The sequence below is a fragment of the Myxocyprinus asiaticus genome, chromosome 16, assembly GCF_019703515.2.
Source record: "Myxocyprinus asiaticus isolate MX2 ecotype Aquarium Trade chromosome 16, UBuf_Myxa_2, whole genome shotgun sequence".
Classification (NCBI taxonomy): domain Eukaryota; kingdom Metazoa; phylum Chordata; class Actinopteri; order Cypriniformes; family Catostomidae; genus Myxocyprinus; species Myxocyprinus asiaticus.
The window spans coordinates 23883242-23901072 of record NC_059359.1 but is presented as its reverse complement, the minus strand read 5'-3'; the positions used below and the strand labels follow the sequence as shown (position 1 = coordinate 23901072).

At 38.6% G+C, this 17831-nt stretch overlaps 1 protein-coding gene and 1 pseudogene across 3 annotated transcripts; both read right to left on the bottom strand.

The window, feature by feature from the left end:
- Positions 1-1031: 1031 nt before the first annotated feature.
- On the bottom strand, positions 1032-9966 carry LOC127453565 (interferon-inducible GTPase 5-like). Of its 3 annotated transcripts, none has more exons than XM_051720011.1 (3): positions 6872-7004; positions 5599-6631; positions 1032-3511 (listed from the first exon to the last, which is right to left on the bottom strand). In XM_051720011.1, exon 3 carries the CDS (start codon positions 3488-3490, stop codon positions 2324-2326), a length of 1167 nt encoding a protein of 388 aa, XP_051575971.1. In that variant the 5' UTR covers positions 3491-3511; positions 5599-6631; positions 6872-7004; the 3' UTR covers positions 1032-2323. The 3 variants fall into 3 exon arrangements, with proteins under 3 accessions (XP_051575971.1, XP_051575972.1, XP_051575973.1); XM_051720012.1 differs by lacking the exon at positions 5599-6631 and adding an exon at positions 9437-9966 and having other exon boundaries at positions 1033-3511; XM_051720013.1 differs by lacking the exon at positions 5599-6631 and adding an exon at positions 7258-7278 and having other exon boundaries at positions 1033-3511.
- LOC127454563 (T-cell-specific guanine nucleotide triphosphate-binding protein 2-like) lies at positions 3731-14045 on the bottom strand (annotated as a pseudogene).
- Positions 14046-17831: the final 3786 nt, after the last annotated feature.

Below are 17831 nucleotides of genomic sequence, written 5' to 3'. Positions count from 1 at the left end.
TGCAAGTGCACACAAGTCCAGCAGGCTTCCTGATATTTGTGCTCCAGTGACAGCAGAGCGCAAAGCAGGATCGCGCTACTCAAACTGGTTTCTCTCGATATCGCAGCGCAGACCAAAACACTTACGTGACCCATTTGAATTATACTGAGTTTTGTTTTTACCTTAAAGTGCCTACCTGGATTCTAATGGAGTTAATTAACAGAGGTTCGGGAGGAGCATGTTAATTTTAATCTGACAAATCACAGCCCATGAGCAGGAGTATATAAGCCACTGTTTACCTGCTTCCTGTGACAACATCCCACCTCCACCTATTCTCTAGATTCATTATCTAAATAAGTAAAGTCCGGGGGGACTCAAGTCGAGTCTCGAGCTCCAAGCCCTCCAGTTTACGGACAGCAAGCCAAATACGTTTACTGCTTCTACACAAGATTACATTAACATACGAACTACTGAAACCACCACTGTCGAGGACAACAGCTACAACACTGTCATGTACCTGAAAAGGGGGTTTAAACTACACATCATCACCCTTACTAAAATTCTGTTCAACACTGTTTGATATTAGGGGAAAACAAAACAGCCATGTTTGCCTTTCGAACAAGTCTTATATATATATATATATATATATATGTATGTATTCTCTATAAAGATGACTTAAATGATGAAGAGCCTAATTATGTGTTTATTTTCGTTGATTTTTTTTGTGGATTTTTTTACTTGTATTGTGTATTATTTTCTTGTTGCATTGCTTTGAGATGTTGTTTCTTGAGGAAAGTTTATTAATAATAATAATAATAATAATAATATTGGTCAACAACATATCTGACTGAAACATGGCATAATGTGAAATTTAGCATTATGATAAGGTTGATTTAAAACCAAATTGAGTGTTTGTTTGTTTTTACTTTGACTATGTTTGTCAAGTTACAAATAAAGAGAAAATTATTAAAGAGGAAGTAGTTTTCATTTATAAAGTATTTAATCCAAAAATAGGATAATATAAACTAATTTGTGTTGATTTTCCAGAAGGAAAAATACATCAAAATAATTGCAAAACAACACATTTTTTAAGTTGAAGTTCTACATTTCTGGTTCAAACATACAGGGCTTTAATTACTATCACAGGAGGTCCAAAATGGTCTCTAATAAATACATAAAACATATGCCTGACTCCAGATTTTCAACGAAACAGTAAAATGTCTAAAATAATTAAAAGTATGATTAAACAAATAAAACAACATGTCTTACCTGCTTTAAGACTATTACAAATTCATTATTATTATAATTACTAAATGTTGGTCAGGGGCAGTAGGTGTGTTACACTATAACATAGTACTTAGACAAAAACATTTAGATTTAAAAAAATCATACAGTATGTGCAGTTTTTGGGTTATGTCCCATCACACGCAACATGTTGTCATGGGTAACAGCACACAAATAAATACTTTATGACAACATACCAAGTGTCAGTTATAAGAATTGGGCTATATTACTGTGACACCTCAATATTTTAGACACACCTTATATTTCAATCAGCTGCTTCATACATTATACAGTAAATGTGATGATAAAACTGACAAAATGTCAGCTCATGAACAAAAGGTTTGGGCCTATTTCTAAGGACATGCTTTCAAGTCTGTATGAGTCATTTTGAGTCACTCCTGTGCTTAATCTTGACTTTGTTGCTTTTGGTGAAACAAAGGTGGGATACGCTTTTTATTTTTGTTTTTAAAGTTTAATATTTATTTTTTACAAGGGCTTCTCATGCTCACACCCATGTTTACCAAGTCACCAAGTCTAATATCATTAACCATATTATAAAACAAATACATTTAAATACATTTATATCATAAATTAAAATGCATTTGAAAATACATAGAAAGTATATACAGTAGTATCCTGTCTCTTAGACTGTAGTCTTTGTATTCATTGTAAATCAAGTTAAACATTCGGTGATGTTATTACTCCAAGGATTGTACAATAAAATAATTAGACATAAAATTCAAACTATCACAAAGGCTAATTCCAGTGGACAGTAAAGTTGTCATAATACCAATTTTCTTATTGTTAATATGCTATATATTATCTATTCAATTTAATTTACCATGCACCACGCAGAGATATAAAGAACACTACTGGACACTATTTAATATAACTTTCTCTTTCCAACCCGTTTTCTTAATTGAGTAGATTTGTTGTCTCACCAATGCAAATTCCTCATATGTGCAAACGTATGCTCTATAAACTCAGACAATAAACTCAGTTCTGATTAGCTAATTCTTGGTTTTGGTAATCATCTCTTTGCTGTACCAGCTTGCTTTTATTATTGCAATCCTGCCACATGGAGAACTTCTTTCATATCATCTATCATTTCATTTAGACCTCCGCTTAATGCAGTGTATGCAGTTTTGAAGGCTGCCGCAGCATCATGAAGCCCTTCCACAAGACGTTTACTGTCAAGCAGTTCGTCTAAGCTTTTTAATGGTTTTGCTTTAGATGTACAAGTTGGAACCCCCAGTATGTTTGCAACAGCTAATGCAAAAGGAGACTTTATTGCTGATTTCAGCTGTGAGACAGGCTTGTTTACCCTCTCTGACAGTTTGATGAGTGAATTCTCATTCAATCCCAAAGTGTAATGGCAGCTTATAAGGAAGGTCACCAGTACTGCCTTGTCAAAAGCCACTGACACAAATGGGACTGGGATATAGGTAGCAAAGCCTGAGGCCAATGCTGCAAGCCAAATAAACTTCTCTATAGACTCCTTTTTCTTCTCTAGCATGGCCAGAGAGCACACAGGCAAAGACTGAACCAGAGCAAATCTCTTGTGTTCTGAAAGGTCTAACTCTAAGGTATCTACCAGGTTTTGGAAGTCATATTTTCCCAAGTCAAAAGAGGATATCAAAAACACCTTGGGATTTCCAACGTCCTTCAAGTTTCTCTGGCAGTCCTCTCTAATTGCACAAAGTACCTGCTGCTCATTGAAATTTTTGTTCTTTGCAGCTGAGTGAATGTCATTATCAATCTTGGTCCGGACAAAATAAAAACACTTCTGCTTTTTTTTAATCTCTTTGGCTAGAAAGATATCATTTTCCTTGAACCGCTCTGATGAAATGATAATAAATAAATCGTAAGTCTCAAATTTGACTTCTTTGAGGTATTTGTTTGCATTGAGATTTGGCATACCAATCCCTGGCAGGTCCCATAGTCTCACATTTGACTTTGTGGGATGGGTGTACATGGTAACCTCCATTGTTGTTTCAGTTATTCCAGTTGGAGCAGAATTTTCATCATCATCATCCAGACCTCGAAAAGCATTAACAAAGGCAGACTTGCCCGCTCCTGTTTCCCCAGTAACCGCAATATTTACAGTCACACTGTCAAGAGTTTCAAGTTGTTCTTTAGCCTTTGCAACAGCTTCAATTGGGTCAAGTTTTCCCAGTCTCTGCAAAGCTCCAGAGAAATCCATGTCAGCAGAAGAATCTTCTGTCATTATGCCTGATTAAATTCTTCACTGCAAAAGACATACATAAAACCTTTGAGAAGGTATAAATCATCACACTCCTTAAGTAAAATGATCAAGTACAGTTCAACACTAAGTCATGATGACTTCTTTAATTGGTCATGAACATTAGTTAGGAAGTATGTTCAGGAAAAATTTAAATATTGGGAGTATAGTATAGTTGTATAGTATAGTATCTACAAATATTTATCACAAAAAGCAACAAAAATATAAAACACACTTTTTTATTTTAATAAGTATCTGACATTAAACATGGTTATTTGCAATAGTAAACATTATTATGTGAGATTGAGATACAATTCTGGATTTCTTAGCAATGAAAATGAATACAAATGCAAGAATCAAAACAACAAAATAAAATGTTTAAAGTGATCAAATATTCCTGTATACAGTCTGATACTCAACATGACATAACTTCAACGTCAGCACACAATCTAAAAAACAACACCCTATGACTATTTAGCCCATGACAGAGGCATAACCAGCTAGGAGTTACTGAACATTGGGTCCAGTCCAGCTTCTTTTCTGATTTCTCAAGCAGTATTTGCTAGTTCATTTAATCCTTCTCTCAAGAGTTAAAGAGTAGTGGCAAAGGACAGTCCAGCAGCAGCAACACCGCCCACACCTGGAAAGAGACTCGCAAGATATTCAAGGGTGGCCAGTGCTGTGAGTGATGCAGAGACTTGTAATCTGGCAATTGTTTTGTCTTGGATGGCAGCAGCAATCTTTGATTTGCCCAGATATTTCTGCAATGGCTTGTTTACTTTTTCTGAAAGCCTTGTCAGTGATCCATCATCCAATCCGAATGCATAGTAGCACCTTGTGAAGAAAAGCAACACAATCCCTGCATCACATGCTGCTGATAGGCCTGGCACAGGGACCAATGCTATACCAGCAGAGGCAAGAGCTGCAGCCCAGATCAATCATTTAAAAGAACTTGATCTTCTTCTCGAGAGATTCAGCTGAGCACACTGGCCAAGCATGTAAAAGAGCAGATCTCTCTCCGGAAGCTCTTCTTCCAGTGTGTTTTGAAGCTTTTCAAAATCATATTTCTCAAAAAGTCAAAAGCTGATATCAAGAAAACTTTGGGTTTCCCAGCTCTTTCAAGTTTTTCTCACAGTCCTCTCTTATTTTGGAAATAACTTTCTGCTCATCAAATCCTTTTTTCCTTTGCTCTGCAGAGATGTCATTGTCAATCTTGGAACAAACAAAGTAAAAGTTTTTCTTCTCATTCGTTATTTCTTTAGCCAGCATGATGTTATTCTGCTGGAACCTCTCTGAGCTAAGGATGATGAAGAAATCATAGGTGTTGAATTTGACATCTTTATTTGCTTTAAAGTTTGGACTTCCTATTCCAGGCAGATCCCAGATTTTCACATTTGGCATTGCAGGGTGCTCATACATGGTGGCCTTCTTGTAGTTTCTATGACTCCAGTGGGCGCTGCTCCATCATCATCATCTCCTAGACCTCTAAGTACATTTACAATGGAGGATTTCCCAGGTCCTGTCTTTCCGGTCACAGCGATGTTAAGTGAGACATTTAACAACTGGTCAATTTCTGCTTTGGCTTTTGCTGTAGCCTTTTCCAGTGTGGACAGTGTGGTATATTCGGACAGTTTGTTTCTAATTTAAACATACTGTACCATGCAGTCCTCAAAGCAATAATGTCTCAGCACTGTACCTTTTTACAGCATTACTAAAAATAATGGTATCAGTGAGCACCAAAAAATAAACTTTTAATAGTGAAAAATGTTATCCCTAGTTTCAGCTACTGACTCAACTTCTATAATCACCTTTCATCTGAGGGCCTTTCCAATCCAGGTATTGATATTGATTTGATAATGAATTATTGTTATATCAGTTCAATTTATCAGTTCTTTTCATTGTACATTGCAATGATAATAACTGTATTATAGTGGATTATTAAAGACAAGACATTGAAGTAGCCACATGACTAAATTAAGATGTATAATTCAAATGATCAAACAGCCATAGCATAAGATGACTGTTACGTGAAATCTGCATTAATCTTGATGATTTCGGAACGGAAAACAGCATGCTGGGTCTTTCATACTAACCTTGTGTGTGGAGAGCTTTTTAACTTTTTATTTTCTTGTATGTTCCTCTGCCCTCTCCGGGAAAAATAAAACCACAATTCAAAGAAACAGCGAGGATAACTGGGGTCTATTTGACACATAAAACTAAAATGGAAGTTGAGGGAGACATGTAAACAAATTTTGTAGTGTTCCCACAATACATAAAATGAAATAGAAAAATAAATAAATAATATAGGCCTATTGATTAATAAATGCATAAATATGTAGTTTAATTTTAAAATAATCCTACATACTTTTTCATTAAGAAACAAAAATTTGGATTATAAAAATAAATTAATTAAATCCCACCAGCCTTGCAGAGCCTAACTCTAACCCTTGGACCTGCCAGCATAAATCTATAAAACATATTATGATTCCTTTCATTAATTAAACCCTTAAATTGGCAGGAACAATGTCTTTCAAAATATTCCTTTTATTTTCAATTCTACAGTTGGTATCTCCAAAGAAAATAACACGTAAAAGATATGAACATTTCATTTGAGGTCAAAGGCCTTCATTTAGACAAAAATTATGAGTTGATGTGAAAGTGTACGTTTTATTTTATATTCTGTTTACAACACTTTTAATTACATTTTAGCCTTTTAAAAATGTGGGGTGACAAATTAATTTTAAAAAGTACAAACGTTTTAATGTTATATAACTTTTATGTGAAATAATATGAGCTGTCACTGTTACGAGCTGTCACTCTAACACATATTATTAACAAGTTGAAACCTAAAAAAAATTAAACAGAATTACACATATAACAATTTAACGCTTGTATCATGAAAAAGTGCAGTGTGTCATGGCTGTCTGAATGTGATCTGTCAGGTCCAATTTACCTCTGAGTGTCAGAAAAACAAACATTTGAAGTGACAGCAAAACACCTCATGAGCATTTTCACATATTAAAGGGGTGCTGTAGACTCACACCATCAACTCTTGGTGAAAAATACTTTCTGTCCTCCCACACCTAATCCATTTTGATCGACTCTTCTCAGTAACTTCAATACAAACTGGTAGTTCAGAGACAAAACACGGAAACGCTGAGTGCTAAAAAGGCTGGGCTGAATAAGGTGATAGCTACATCAGTAAATATCTAAAGTGACAAATCTTAAGATTATTTATTTATTTCTTGATTAAGCAAAGCAGTGTAATTTTAAAAGTGGTTGGTGACGGCCCTTAATCAGTGACATTATATTTAGGCTGTTTAAATGTTATTAAATAATGTCATTTTAAAAAAGGGTTAAAATTACCTTAATTTCTTGTTTCCATCATTAATGGGTTATCGACAGATCTTGATGAGTTTTCTTTAGTTTCAAGTGAGGCTTGAGAAAAAAGAAGATTTTGAGTACGACAATACTTTTGGTCAACATCCGTTGCAAGAATCTGAAACACACACACACACACACACACACACACACACATATATATATTAACAGGAAGAAAAAATAAATAAAATACTTTAAATAGTTGCTTGTTAAAGTTGTCAACGTTGCCAACAATCATAACTCAATCAGAACAGTCAGGAGTGCTTACATTTCCGCCTCGTAGCAACGTTTGAAATTGTTTTTCGATTACTTCATATATTTTGGTCTTACTTTATCTAGTGATATTGTAAGGTGTTAAATTTTTAGCATACCTTGAACTATTTCGAACCATGCACTCGATTTCCGTAACTTGTGCAGTTAAAATAGAGCATTTGATGTGAACTTGCTTTCCGTGAACGACACTGTAGAGGAGGTCCCATTTGTCTCATTTTAATTTTAGGTTTCATTTCTTTTTAGGTTTCAGAAGGGTTGTCACGAGTTCCCCCTGGCGGTCACTATACGCCCTCGAGTCTCGACTCGCCCTTTTGCCGAAAAGGAAGAGAAGGGTAATGCAGGCATTGCTCCAAAAAGGGGCGTGAGCTCCAAATCGCCATTGAAGATATAGGGAGCCACTAACCTAACCCTTTCCCTGACCTTAACCATGAGTGGAAGTGACGCCCCCTTCTGGAGTTGGCGCAACCCCCTTTTTTTCCTTTTTTTTTTTCTTGAACAAAACACAAATTAACAAGACATAGCAGCTTATACAAAGTAAGAGACCAATGACACATATATACACACACACATATAAGAAAAAAAAAATTATACATATATATATATATATATATATATATACACAGGTGCATCTCAATAAATTAGAATGTCGTGGAAAAGTTCATTTATTTCAGTAATTCAACTCAAATTGTGAAACTCGTGTATTAAATAAATTCAGTGCACACAGACTGAAGTAGTTTAAGTCTTTGGTTCTTTTAATTGTGATGATTTTGGCTCACATTTAACAAAAACCCACCAATTCACTATCTCAAAAAATTAGAATATGGTGACATGCCAATCAGCTAATCAACTCAAAACACCTGCAAAGGTTTCCTGAGCCTTCAAAATGGTCTCTCAGTTTGGTTCACTAGGCTACACAATCATGGGGAAGACTGCTGATCTGACAGTTGTCCAGAAGACAATCATTGACACCCTTCACAAGGAGGGTAAGCCACAAACATTCATTGCCAAAGAAGCTGGCTGTTCACAGAGTGCTGTATCCAAGCATGTTAACAGAAAGTTGAGTGGAAGGAAAAAGTGTGGAAGAAAAAGATGCACAACCAACCGAGAGAACCGCAGCCTTATGATTGTCAAGCAAAATCGATTCAAGAATTTGGGTGAACTTCACAAGGAATGGACTGAGGCTGGGGTCAAGGCATCAAGAGCCACCACACACAGACATGTCAAGGAATTTGGCTACAGTTGTCGTATTCCTCTTGTTAAGCCACTCCTGAACCACAGACAACGTCAGAGGCGTCTTACCTGGGCTAAGGAGAAGAAGAACTGGACTGTTGCCCAGTGGTCCAAAGTCCTCTTTTCAGATGAGAGCAAGTTTTGTATTTCATTTGGAAACCAAGGTCCTAGAGTCTGGAGGAAGGGTGGAGAAGCTCATAGCCCAAGTTGCAGTCCAGTGTTAAGTTTCCACAGTCTGTGATGATTTGGGGTGCAATGTCATCTGCTGGTGTTGGTCCATTGTGTTTTTTGAAAACCAAAGTCACTGCACCCGTTTACCAAGAAATTTTGGAGCACTTCATGCTTCCTTCTGCTGACCAGCTTTTTAAAGATGCTGATTTCATTTTCCAGCAGGATTTGGCACCTGCCCACACTGCCAAAAGCACCAAAAGTTGGTTAAATGACCATGGTGTTGGTGTGCTTGACTGGCCAGCAAACTCACCAGACCTGAACCCCATAGAGAATCTATGGGGTATTGTCAAGAGGAAAATGAGAAACAAGAGACCAAAAAATGCAGATGAGCTGAAGGCCACTGACAAAGAAACCTGGGCTTCCATACCACCTCAGCAGTGCCACAAACTGATCACCTCCATGCCACGCCGAATTGAGGCAGTAATTAAAGCAAAAGGAGCCCCTACCAAGTATTGAGTACATATACAGTACTCTGTAGCCCCTACCAAGTATTGAGTATGTGACCGGCCTTCGTTTAGCTCTGCGTTGTGTGGATAAATGAACAAGACCGGGCAACAGGAATTACTCTGGCCAGATTTTATTCTGCATGAATAAAGAAACAAATTAATCAATCTGTGGCCTTCTCTCACAACTGGAACACCAGCCTCTCTTCAGTCGCGCTTACCGCGAACTGAACACATTTTACACTTTTCATGTAAATCAAAATCAATTGTGTTCAACATATTTCATAAAAAAATAGAAAAATAAAACTAAATAAAATAAAGCATTTTACATAAATTCAAAACAATATTATCAGAAGCATGAAAGAGAACATACCTGCATGAATAAAGAAACAAATTAATCAATCTGTGGCCTTCTCTCACAACTGGAACACCAGCCTGTCCGTGAAAAGCATTATTTTAGCCACAGAGCTTGCACACTCACGCTTAATGAACTCTCTCCAAAAATACATGCTCCATATCATTCACACAAACTTCATACATGTTTGAATAAGATTAAAGTGAATTTAAGAACAAAATTACATGTCTTATTACAATAAAAAAAACCCATATCAAACTTTTTAGACGGAGCTTCAGCACAACTAACCTCTCTTCAGTCGCGCTTACCGCGAACTGAAGGAGAGCAACCGGAACCGGAACATAAGTCTTAAAGGAGCCACGCGCCATTTTTAACAATACTGAAAAAGTACCATATAACCATAGAAACATGACATCTCAAATAAAAGAAATCAATATTAAAAGAATTTCCAGAATACAAAATAATTATATAAATATAACAAATGATAATAACAAAAAGAGAGATTTTGTGTGAAATTAATAAATAAATATAACACCTGTTACAAGTACATATACAGTAAATGAACATACTTTCCAGAAGGCCAACAATTCACTAAAAATGTTTTTTTTTATTGGTCTTATGATGCATTCTAATTTTTTGAGATAGTGAATTGGTGGGTTTTTGTTAAATGTGAGCCAAAATCATCACAATTAAAAGAACCAAAGACTTAAACTACTTCAGTCTTTATGCATTGAATTTAATACACGAGTTTCACAATTTGAGTTGAATTACTGAAATAAATGAACTTTTCCACGACATTCTAATTTATTGAGATGCACCTGTATATACAATAGATATAGTAGTGTATACAGCTACAGTGATAAGTTTAAGCAATAGGTTAATTTAGTGTGATATAATAGTAATCATTATTATTAATTACATTTTTCTGGTGATGTTGTGGTGAGAGAAAAAAAGATAGAGATATAAACTCACTGAGTGATAAATAGATATCAAGACAATTTGAAACAATCATAGTAATAATAATAATAGTTGTAGTAGTAGTAGTAATAACAATAATAATAATAATAACAATAACAATAATAGTAGTAGTAGTAATAGCAGTAGTAGTAGTAGCAGTAGTAATAATAATAACAATAATAATAACAGTAGTAGAAGTAGTAGTAGCAGTAGCAGTAGTAGTAGTAGTAGTAATAATAATAATAATATTATCATCTCAGCTTTATGAGATTTTAGACCAGTCAATAAAATGACTCCAGATATACACAACTCTCTAGGTCTGGGAGCCACTCCACCACTGCCGGTGAGCACAACCAACAGACCTCCCCGACACAGACACCAACCCCACCTCCGATCCACCTGGCCCCCCTTACCCGCTGCCGGCAAAACCCAACCCCCGTACCATGGGTTAAACCTCTGTGCTCCGCTGTGTCTTCCTCCACAAAGGATGCTGGGGTACCACAACAGGCACCCCAAACCAAGCTCACCTGGTCTGGTTGTGACCTGACAGATAACCAAAAATCATTGTTTGATTGCCCTTTTTTAGATTGTAATCTGTGGCTGGAACCGTGGTGTGCACCAGTTAGCTCCCCAGCCAGAGACACCACATCCAGCCCAGATAGCACTCCGACACTAAATGAGAGAAGGGACCACCGGCAGAGGCGGCAAAGGGAGGGGCCAGGCGAACCAAAAACTGAACCGGTAATGCCCATGCCGACAAGATGTGCCAATCGCACCTACCGACAGCACTAGAACAGCCACCAGACCCAGACAGTTTATAAACAGAATGGCCCAATCATAAAACAAAACATGGCAACAAAGAAAAAAAGGAAATGACCCCTGTTCAAAAGTCTGTATATCCTTAGTTCTTAATACCGTGTATTGCCCCCTTTAGCATCAATGACAGCGTGCAGTCTTTTGTAATAGTTGTCTATGAGGCCCCCAATTCTTGCAGGTGGTATAGCTGCCCATGAAGCTGACTCACTCTCTGTCTTCAAAAAACGACTAAAAACACTGTTGCACTTTATTCTGTTTTGAATACTATTCTGATGCTAGTGAAACTTTGTAATATGGCACTTTTCATACCACTGTCTCCTTAAGATGATTCGCTTATGATTTCCTCTTTTATAAGTCACTTTGGATAAAAGCGTCTGCCAAATGAATAAATGTAAATGTAAATTTGTCTTGGTAAAATGCCTCCAGGTCATGCAAAGTCTTTGGTCCTCTTGCATGAACCGCAGGTTTGAGATCTCCCCAGAGTGGTCTGATGATAATAAGGTCAGGAGACTGTGATGGCCACTCCAGAACCTTCACCTTTTTCTGCTGTAACCACTGGAGGGTCAACTTGGCCTTGTGCTTAGGGTCATTGTCGTGCTTGAAAGTCCAAGAGCATCCCATGCGCAGCTTTCGTGCAGAAGAACGCAAATTGTATGCCAGTATTTTCTGATAACATGCTGCATTCATCTTGCCATCAATTTTCACAAGATTCCTCGTGACTTTAGAGCTCACACACACCCAAAACATCAGTGAGCCACCACCATGCTTCACAGTGGGGATGGTATTCTTTTCAATATAGGCCTTGTTGACCCCTCTCCAAACATAGCACTTATGGTAGTGACCATAAAGCTCTATTTTGGTCTCGTCACTCCAAATTACAGTGTGCCAGAAGCTGTGAGGTGTGTCAAGGTGTTGTTGGGCATATTGTAACTGGGCTTTTTTGTGGCATTGGTGGAGTAAAGGCTTCTTTCTGACAGCTCGGCCATGCAGCTCAGTTTTGTTCAAGTTTCGTCGTATTGTGCTCCTTGAAACAACCATACCATCTTTTTCCAGAGCAGCCTGTATTTCTCCTGAGGTTTCCTGTTGGTTTTTCTTTGTATCCCGAACAATTCTTCTGGCAGTTGTGGCTGAAATCTTTCTTGGTCTACCTGATCTTGGCTTGGTATCAAGAGATCCCTGAATTTTCCACTTCTTAGTATGTGATTGAACAATACTGACTGGCATTTTCAAGTCTTTGGATATCTTTTTATATCCTTTTCCATCTTTATAATGTTCCATTACTTTGTTACGCAGGTCTTTTGACAGTTCTTTTCTGCTCCCCATGGCTCAGTATCTAGCCTGCTCAGTGCATCCATGTGAGAGCTAACAAACACATTGACTATTTATACACAGACACTAATTGCAATTTAAAAAGCCACAGGTGTGGGAAATTAACCTTTAATTGCCATTTAAACCTGTGTGTGTCACCTTGTGTGTCTGTAACAAGGCTAAACATTCAAGGGTATGTAAACTTTTGTTCAGGGCCATTTGTGTGATTTCTGTTATCATTATGATTTAAAAAGGAGCCAAACAACTATGTGATAATAAATGCCTTCATATGATCGCTACCCTTAAATAAAAGACGTTTTTGTTTTTTGCATGATCAGTCATATTTTCAAAATCAATGCCAAAATTTCACAATTTCTGCCAGGGTATGCAAACTTTTGAGCACAACTGTATAATGTTTTTGGAATTGGATTTTATAAGGGAGGGGAGAGAGAGGGAGGACAAATTGTTCTGTAATAATATAAATATCAATACTACCACCACTACCACCCCCATTAACAATAACAATAATAACAATAGCAATAACAATAACAATTATATGCAAATTTTACATAAATGAAATAAAGTATAGCATATAGAACATTATAGTATATATAAATGACATCAATCTATAAATAATTGTAGAATAGTATATTAATTAATACTCAGGCATTATTTATCTATTATAGAAATAGTTTCTATTTATGTACCATAGAACTTACTATCATTATTATCATTAATCCATTTTATGTACCATAGAACTTACTATCATTATTATCATTAATCCATTTTATGTACCATAGAACTTAATTGAGGCATCAACTCACCAGCTAGTTCACCATCAACCCACCATCAACTCACCAGCGGTGGGATTAAGATTGTATTAATTTTGTGTAATTTATTTTTAATTGCTGATATATTTTCTCTTTAATAATATGGTCCCTTAATAGATGTAGCCATTGTGAAATTGATCAAGGGTGCAACCCCCTTTTGGAGTAACCATGCCCCATTGGCATAACCCCACCCTCCTTTGGAGATTCTGTCCCCATTTGGAGGTCTCCGGCCTGCAGATATGCCTACTTGAAAAGGAAGGCTTGCTCCATCTGGAATAGGGTCACAGAAGACTGGTGACTTTTCTTACTCTTGAGAAATTGTGCTGGCTTCGTAGTTCCTGCATTAGATTTTTACAAACCAATCAAACTGCATAATATAGATTTTGCATAGATATATTTAATATTTGTGATGCAAGTGTATGTTTTCATTTTTTTTTTTTTCAGGAAATGCCACACAGTAATTCAGGAGGATGCCATGTTACAGAGTTTCATTTATTTTATTTAGTTTCTGCAGTCAATATAAAGTATTTTTATGTATATTTCATTTTAATTAATATAGTTATTCCTTTGTGGTTTACCCGTTTGTAAGCTACACAGAATGTTTTCTTCATTTGCTCTTGAGCTGAATCAATTGCGAAAAAAAATGTAACCAACCGCTGTGAGTCCAGAACACTCTCCTCAGCTTCTGGAAGCTTCTCTACCATCCACTGCAACATATAGTTAGACTGCTGTTTAGAAGAAAACAAACATCTTACTGATACAATCAATTAATGATCTTAAAGGCATTCAAAGCATGTTGTGATGCCATGATTTTCATGATTGCAAAATCAAATAACTGTCCAATACATGGTTCCTTAATTGCAGTGGCGATTTCTCAGGGCCAGCAAAGCCTTCTCTACTGGCGTAACAAATCAAATCAAATCAAATCACTTTTTATTGTCACACAACCATATACACAAGTGCAATAGTGGGTGAAAGTCTTGGGTGCAGTTCCAAGCAACATAGCAGTCGTGACAGTGATGAGACATACACCAATTTACAATAAACATCAGATTTACACATCACAATTTACATATCTAATATACACATAATTACACACAACACAATATACAAATAATAATATACAATGTACAGTATACAATACACACAATATAGAATACACATACACAATATAGAATACACATTATACAATAAAAATAGTATATATAAAATATACAGTAGGTTGTATTGTACTGTATTGACATTCAGGCTGTCGGTTGATAGTCAGTTGCTAGTGTGTTGTTAAGAAAATATAATTTATGACAGTCCAGTGTGAGATATTAAGATTAATAAAGTGCAGTGCTGATGTATATTGATCGTGAGAGATCATGAGTTCAAAAGTCTGATTGCTTGGGGGAAGAAGCTGTCATGAAGTCGGCTGGTGCGGGTCCTGATGCTGCGATACTGCCTGCCTGATGGTAGCAGTGAGAACAGCACATGGCCTGGGTGGCTGGAGTCTCTGATGATCCTCCGAGCTTTTTTCCCCACACCTCCTGGTATATATGTCCTGGAGGGAGGGAAGCTCACATCCGATGATGTGTCTGCCTAATAAATAAATATTTTTTCATCCATTCATTCTCATTGACCTTTTTGCCAATATATTTTCAATCACTTTCCACTCCTAATTCATCTACAAATGAATTGCAAAAAAACAAAAATTTACATTACATGTACATTTACAGCCATATGAGAGCCACTTCTATAAAGCACACAATAAATTAAAATGTGATGTTTTCAACAGTAAACCAATTCATCAAACAAATCCCCTTTTGTTATTGTACAAAATGCCTTTATCATGTTTATTCTGTTGGTTCATATTTTTCATGTCTTTTATTTTGAAAATCTAGTTCCTGTTTCATGTCATGTGGTCCCCTGGTCATGTGATTTCATGTTTCCCTCCATGTTCATGTGTCTCGTTTTCATTGGTTTATTGTCTTGTTATCTTGTTTAGAGTTCTTAGTGTTCATTGGTTATCTTTGTCATGTGTTCTCCCATGTCCAAATATTTAACCCTCATGTTTGCCATTGCCCATTGTCAGACATTGTGTTAATGTAACTTTGTGGGATAGGTCATGTCATGTCGTGTCGTGTCGTGTCGTGTCGTGTCGTGTCGTGTCGTGTCAAGTCAAGTCAAGTTTATGTTTTATTCACATTTGTAGTTAGGGTTTATTGGATCTCACTTTTGTTAATAAATTTGCACTTGGGTTCTTCACTCCATCGTCATCGTCTTTGTCATTGCCAGTGCCAGCCATCGTTACAGCTTTATTTTTAATTCTTCAAAAAGTATGAGATGAGTCTTGATGAGATGAGACATTAAGAACACAAACATAACAGTTTTAAAATTTGCTTATTCAAAACTTATTTTAAATTCATTTATCTTTATAATATGTTGACAAGAGTCTAAAGTCATTCATTATGCAAAACAACCTTACCTTTAGAAAGTATGAGTTGAATAAACAAGGTCTTCGCCAAACCAAATAAACATATGGTATGAGCTGCCTTGAAAAAGCGCCGAAAGTGTTTTAAGAAGTACAGGGTGTGTCATATATCAAGAACTTCCCTCCAGACCAAAAATCCATGAGCGACATAAACACGCTTCACAGTCTTCTGTGAATCTCTTCTGCTCTAACTTCTGTAGGCCTATTACTCCAGCTAGGATTAGAACTTAGCAATGCAATACTGCGGTTATTGTTCGCTTTTGTATGAAGAATTGCCTCATTACCTCATTCCCTGGGTCACATATCCGGTGCTCACGGTCGTCGTTATCACGACCACCAGCCACCGTTCCTTTATGGCAAGTATGGCGCTCCAGGGGCGGCCCCCCGCCCCTGCATGCCCAGCTGTGGCACAAACACACCCACATCATGTTGGTTCCGACGGACTGCGGGGACGTTATTCCTCCTCCCCCCTCGCCAGCCAATCCTATGGTGGGTATCAGGAGCCAGGTAAGTGCTTTGATGTCCCTGAACTCAGCATGGCCACGGGGCTCGAGCCCTCTCGACATGGCGCCTCAGGCTCTGCCCCGCCACGAGGCCCCACCTGCCAGTACGTCCGGTGAGATTGTCCCCGTGGTCCCCCTCGCCCGGAGCTTGGATGCGTGGCTTGTGCTTCCAAACCCATCGCGATGGCTGACCCGGACCGTCCGACTCGGCTACGCGATTCAGTTCACCAGGCGCCTGCCCAGGTTTAGCGCCATCCGCTTCACCTCGGTGAAGGGCGAGAATGCCATTACCTTGTGTGCGGAGATCCTACCCTTCTATGGAAGGGTGCGATAGAGCCTGTCCCTCCGACCGAGATGAAGAAGGGGTTTTACAGCCCCTACCTCATCGTACCGAAGAAAGGCTGTGGGTTGCGGCCAATCTTGGACCTGCGAGTACTGAACCGGGCTTTGCACAGACTCCTGTTCAAGATGCTGACGCAAAAACGCATTCTAGCGAGCATCCCGCATCAAGATTGGTTCATGGCGGTAGATCTGAAGGACGCGTACTTCCACATCTCGGTTTTACCTCGATACAGACCCTTCCTGTGGTTTGCTTTCGAGGGCCGGGCGTACCAGTACAAGGTCCTCCCCTTCAGCCTGTCCTTGTCCCCTCGTGTCTTCATAAAAGTCACAGAGGGGAAGCCAAAGGGAAGTGGGCGTCCGCATCCTCATCTATCTCGATGAATGTCTAATCCTAGCTCACTCTTGGGATGTGTTGTGTGTGCACAGGGACCTGGTGCTTTTGCACCTCAGCCGGCTGGGGCTTTGGGTCAACTGGGAAAAGAGCAAGCTCTCCCCGGTTCAGAGCATCTCTGTTCTCAGCTTGGAGTTGGACTCAGTCTCGATGTCGGCGCGCCTCACAAATGAACATGCACATTAGATGCTGAATTGTCTGAAGGTGTTCAGATGGAGGACAGCAGTTCCACTGAAACTTTTTCAGAGGCTCCTGGGGCATATGGCATCCTCAGCGGTGGCCACACTGCTCAGGTTGATGCATATGAGACTGCTTCAGCACTGGCTTCAGACTCGAGTCCCGAGATGGGCATGGCACCATGGGACACATCGCGTGATCGTCACACCGATCTGTCGCCGCCTCTTCAGCCCTTGGACCGACCTTGCATTTCTATGGTCAGGGGTTCCCCTAGAGCAGGTCTCCAGGCGCATCGTGGTTATGACGGACGCCTCCAAGATGGGCTGGGCCTACGCTCCTGTTGTATGTCACAACTCACCCGCCGTCTCCTCCTCTGGAGTCAGCAGCGCCTCAAGTCGCTGCGAGCCACTCACATCCTGGGCGACCTCAACACCGCAGCAGACATGCTGTCACGACGGTTACTCTCAGGGGAGAGTGGAGACTCCACCCCCAGCTGGTCCAGCTGATTTGGAGTTGATTCGGTCGAGCACAGGTAGACCTGTTTGCTTCCCTGGAATCCTCCCACTGCCCGCTTTGGTCTACCACCCGCGGTGGTAGACACGATCACTCAGGC

What these genes read in the sequence shown, in the direction of transcription:
- LOC127453565 (XM_051720012.1), bottom strand. Translation starts at nt 3,490, where the DNA reads ATGACAGAAGATTCTTCTGCTGACATGGATTTCTCTGGAGCTTTGCAG.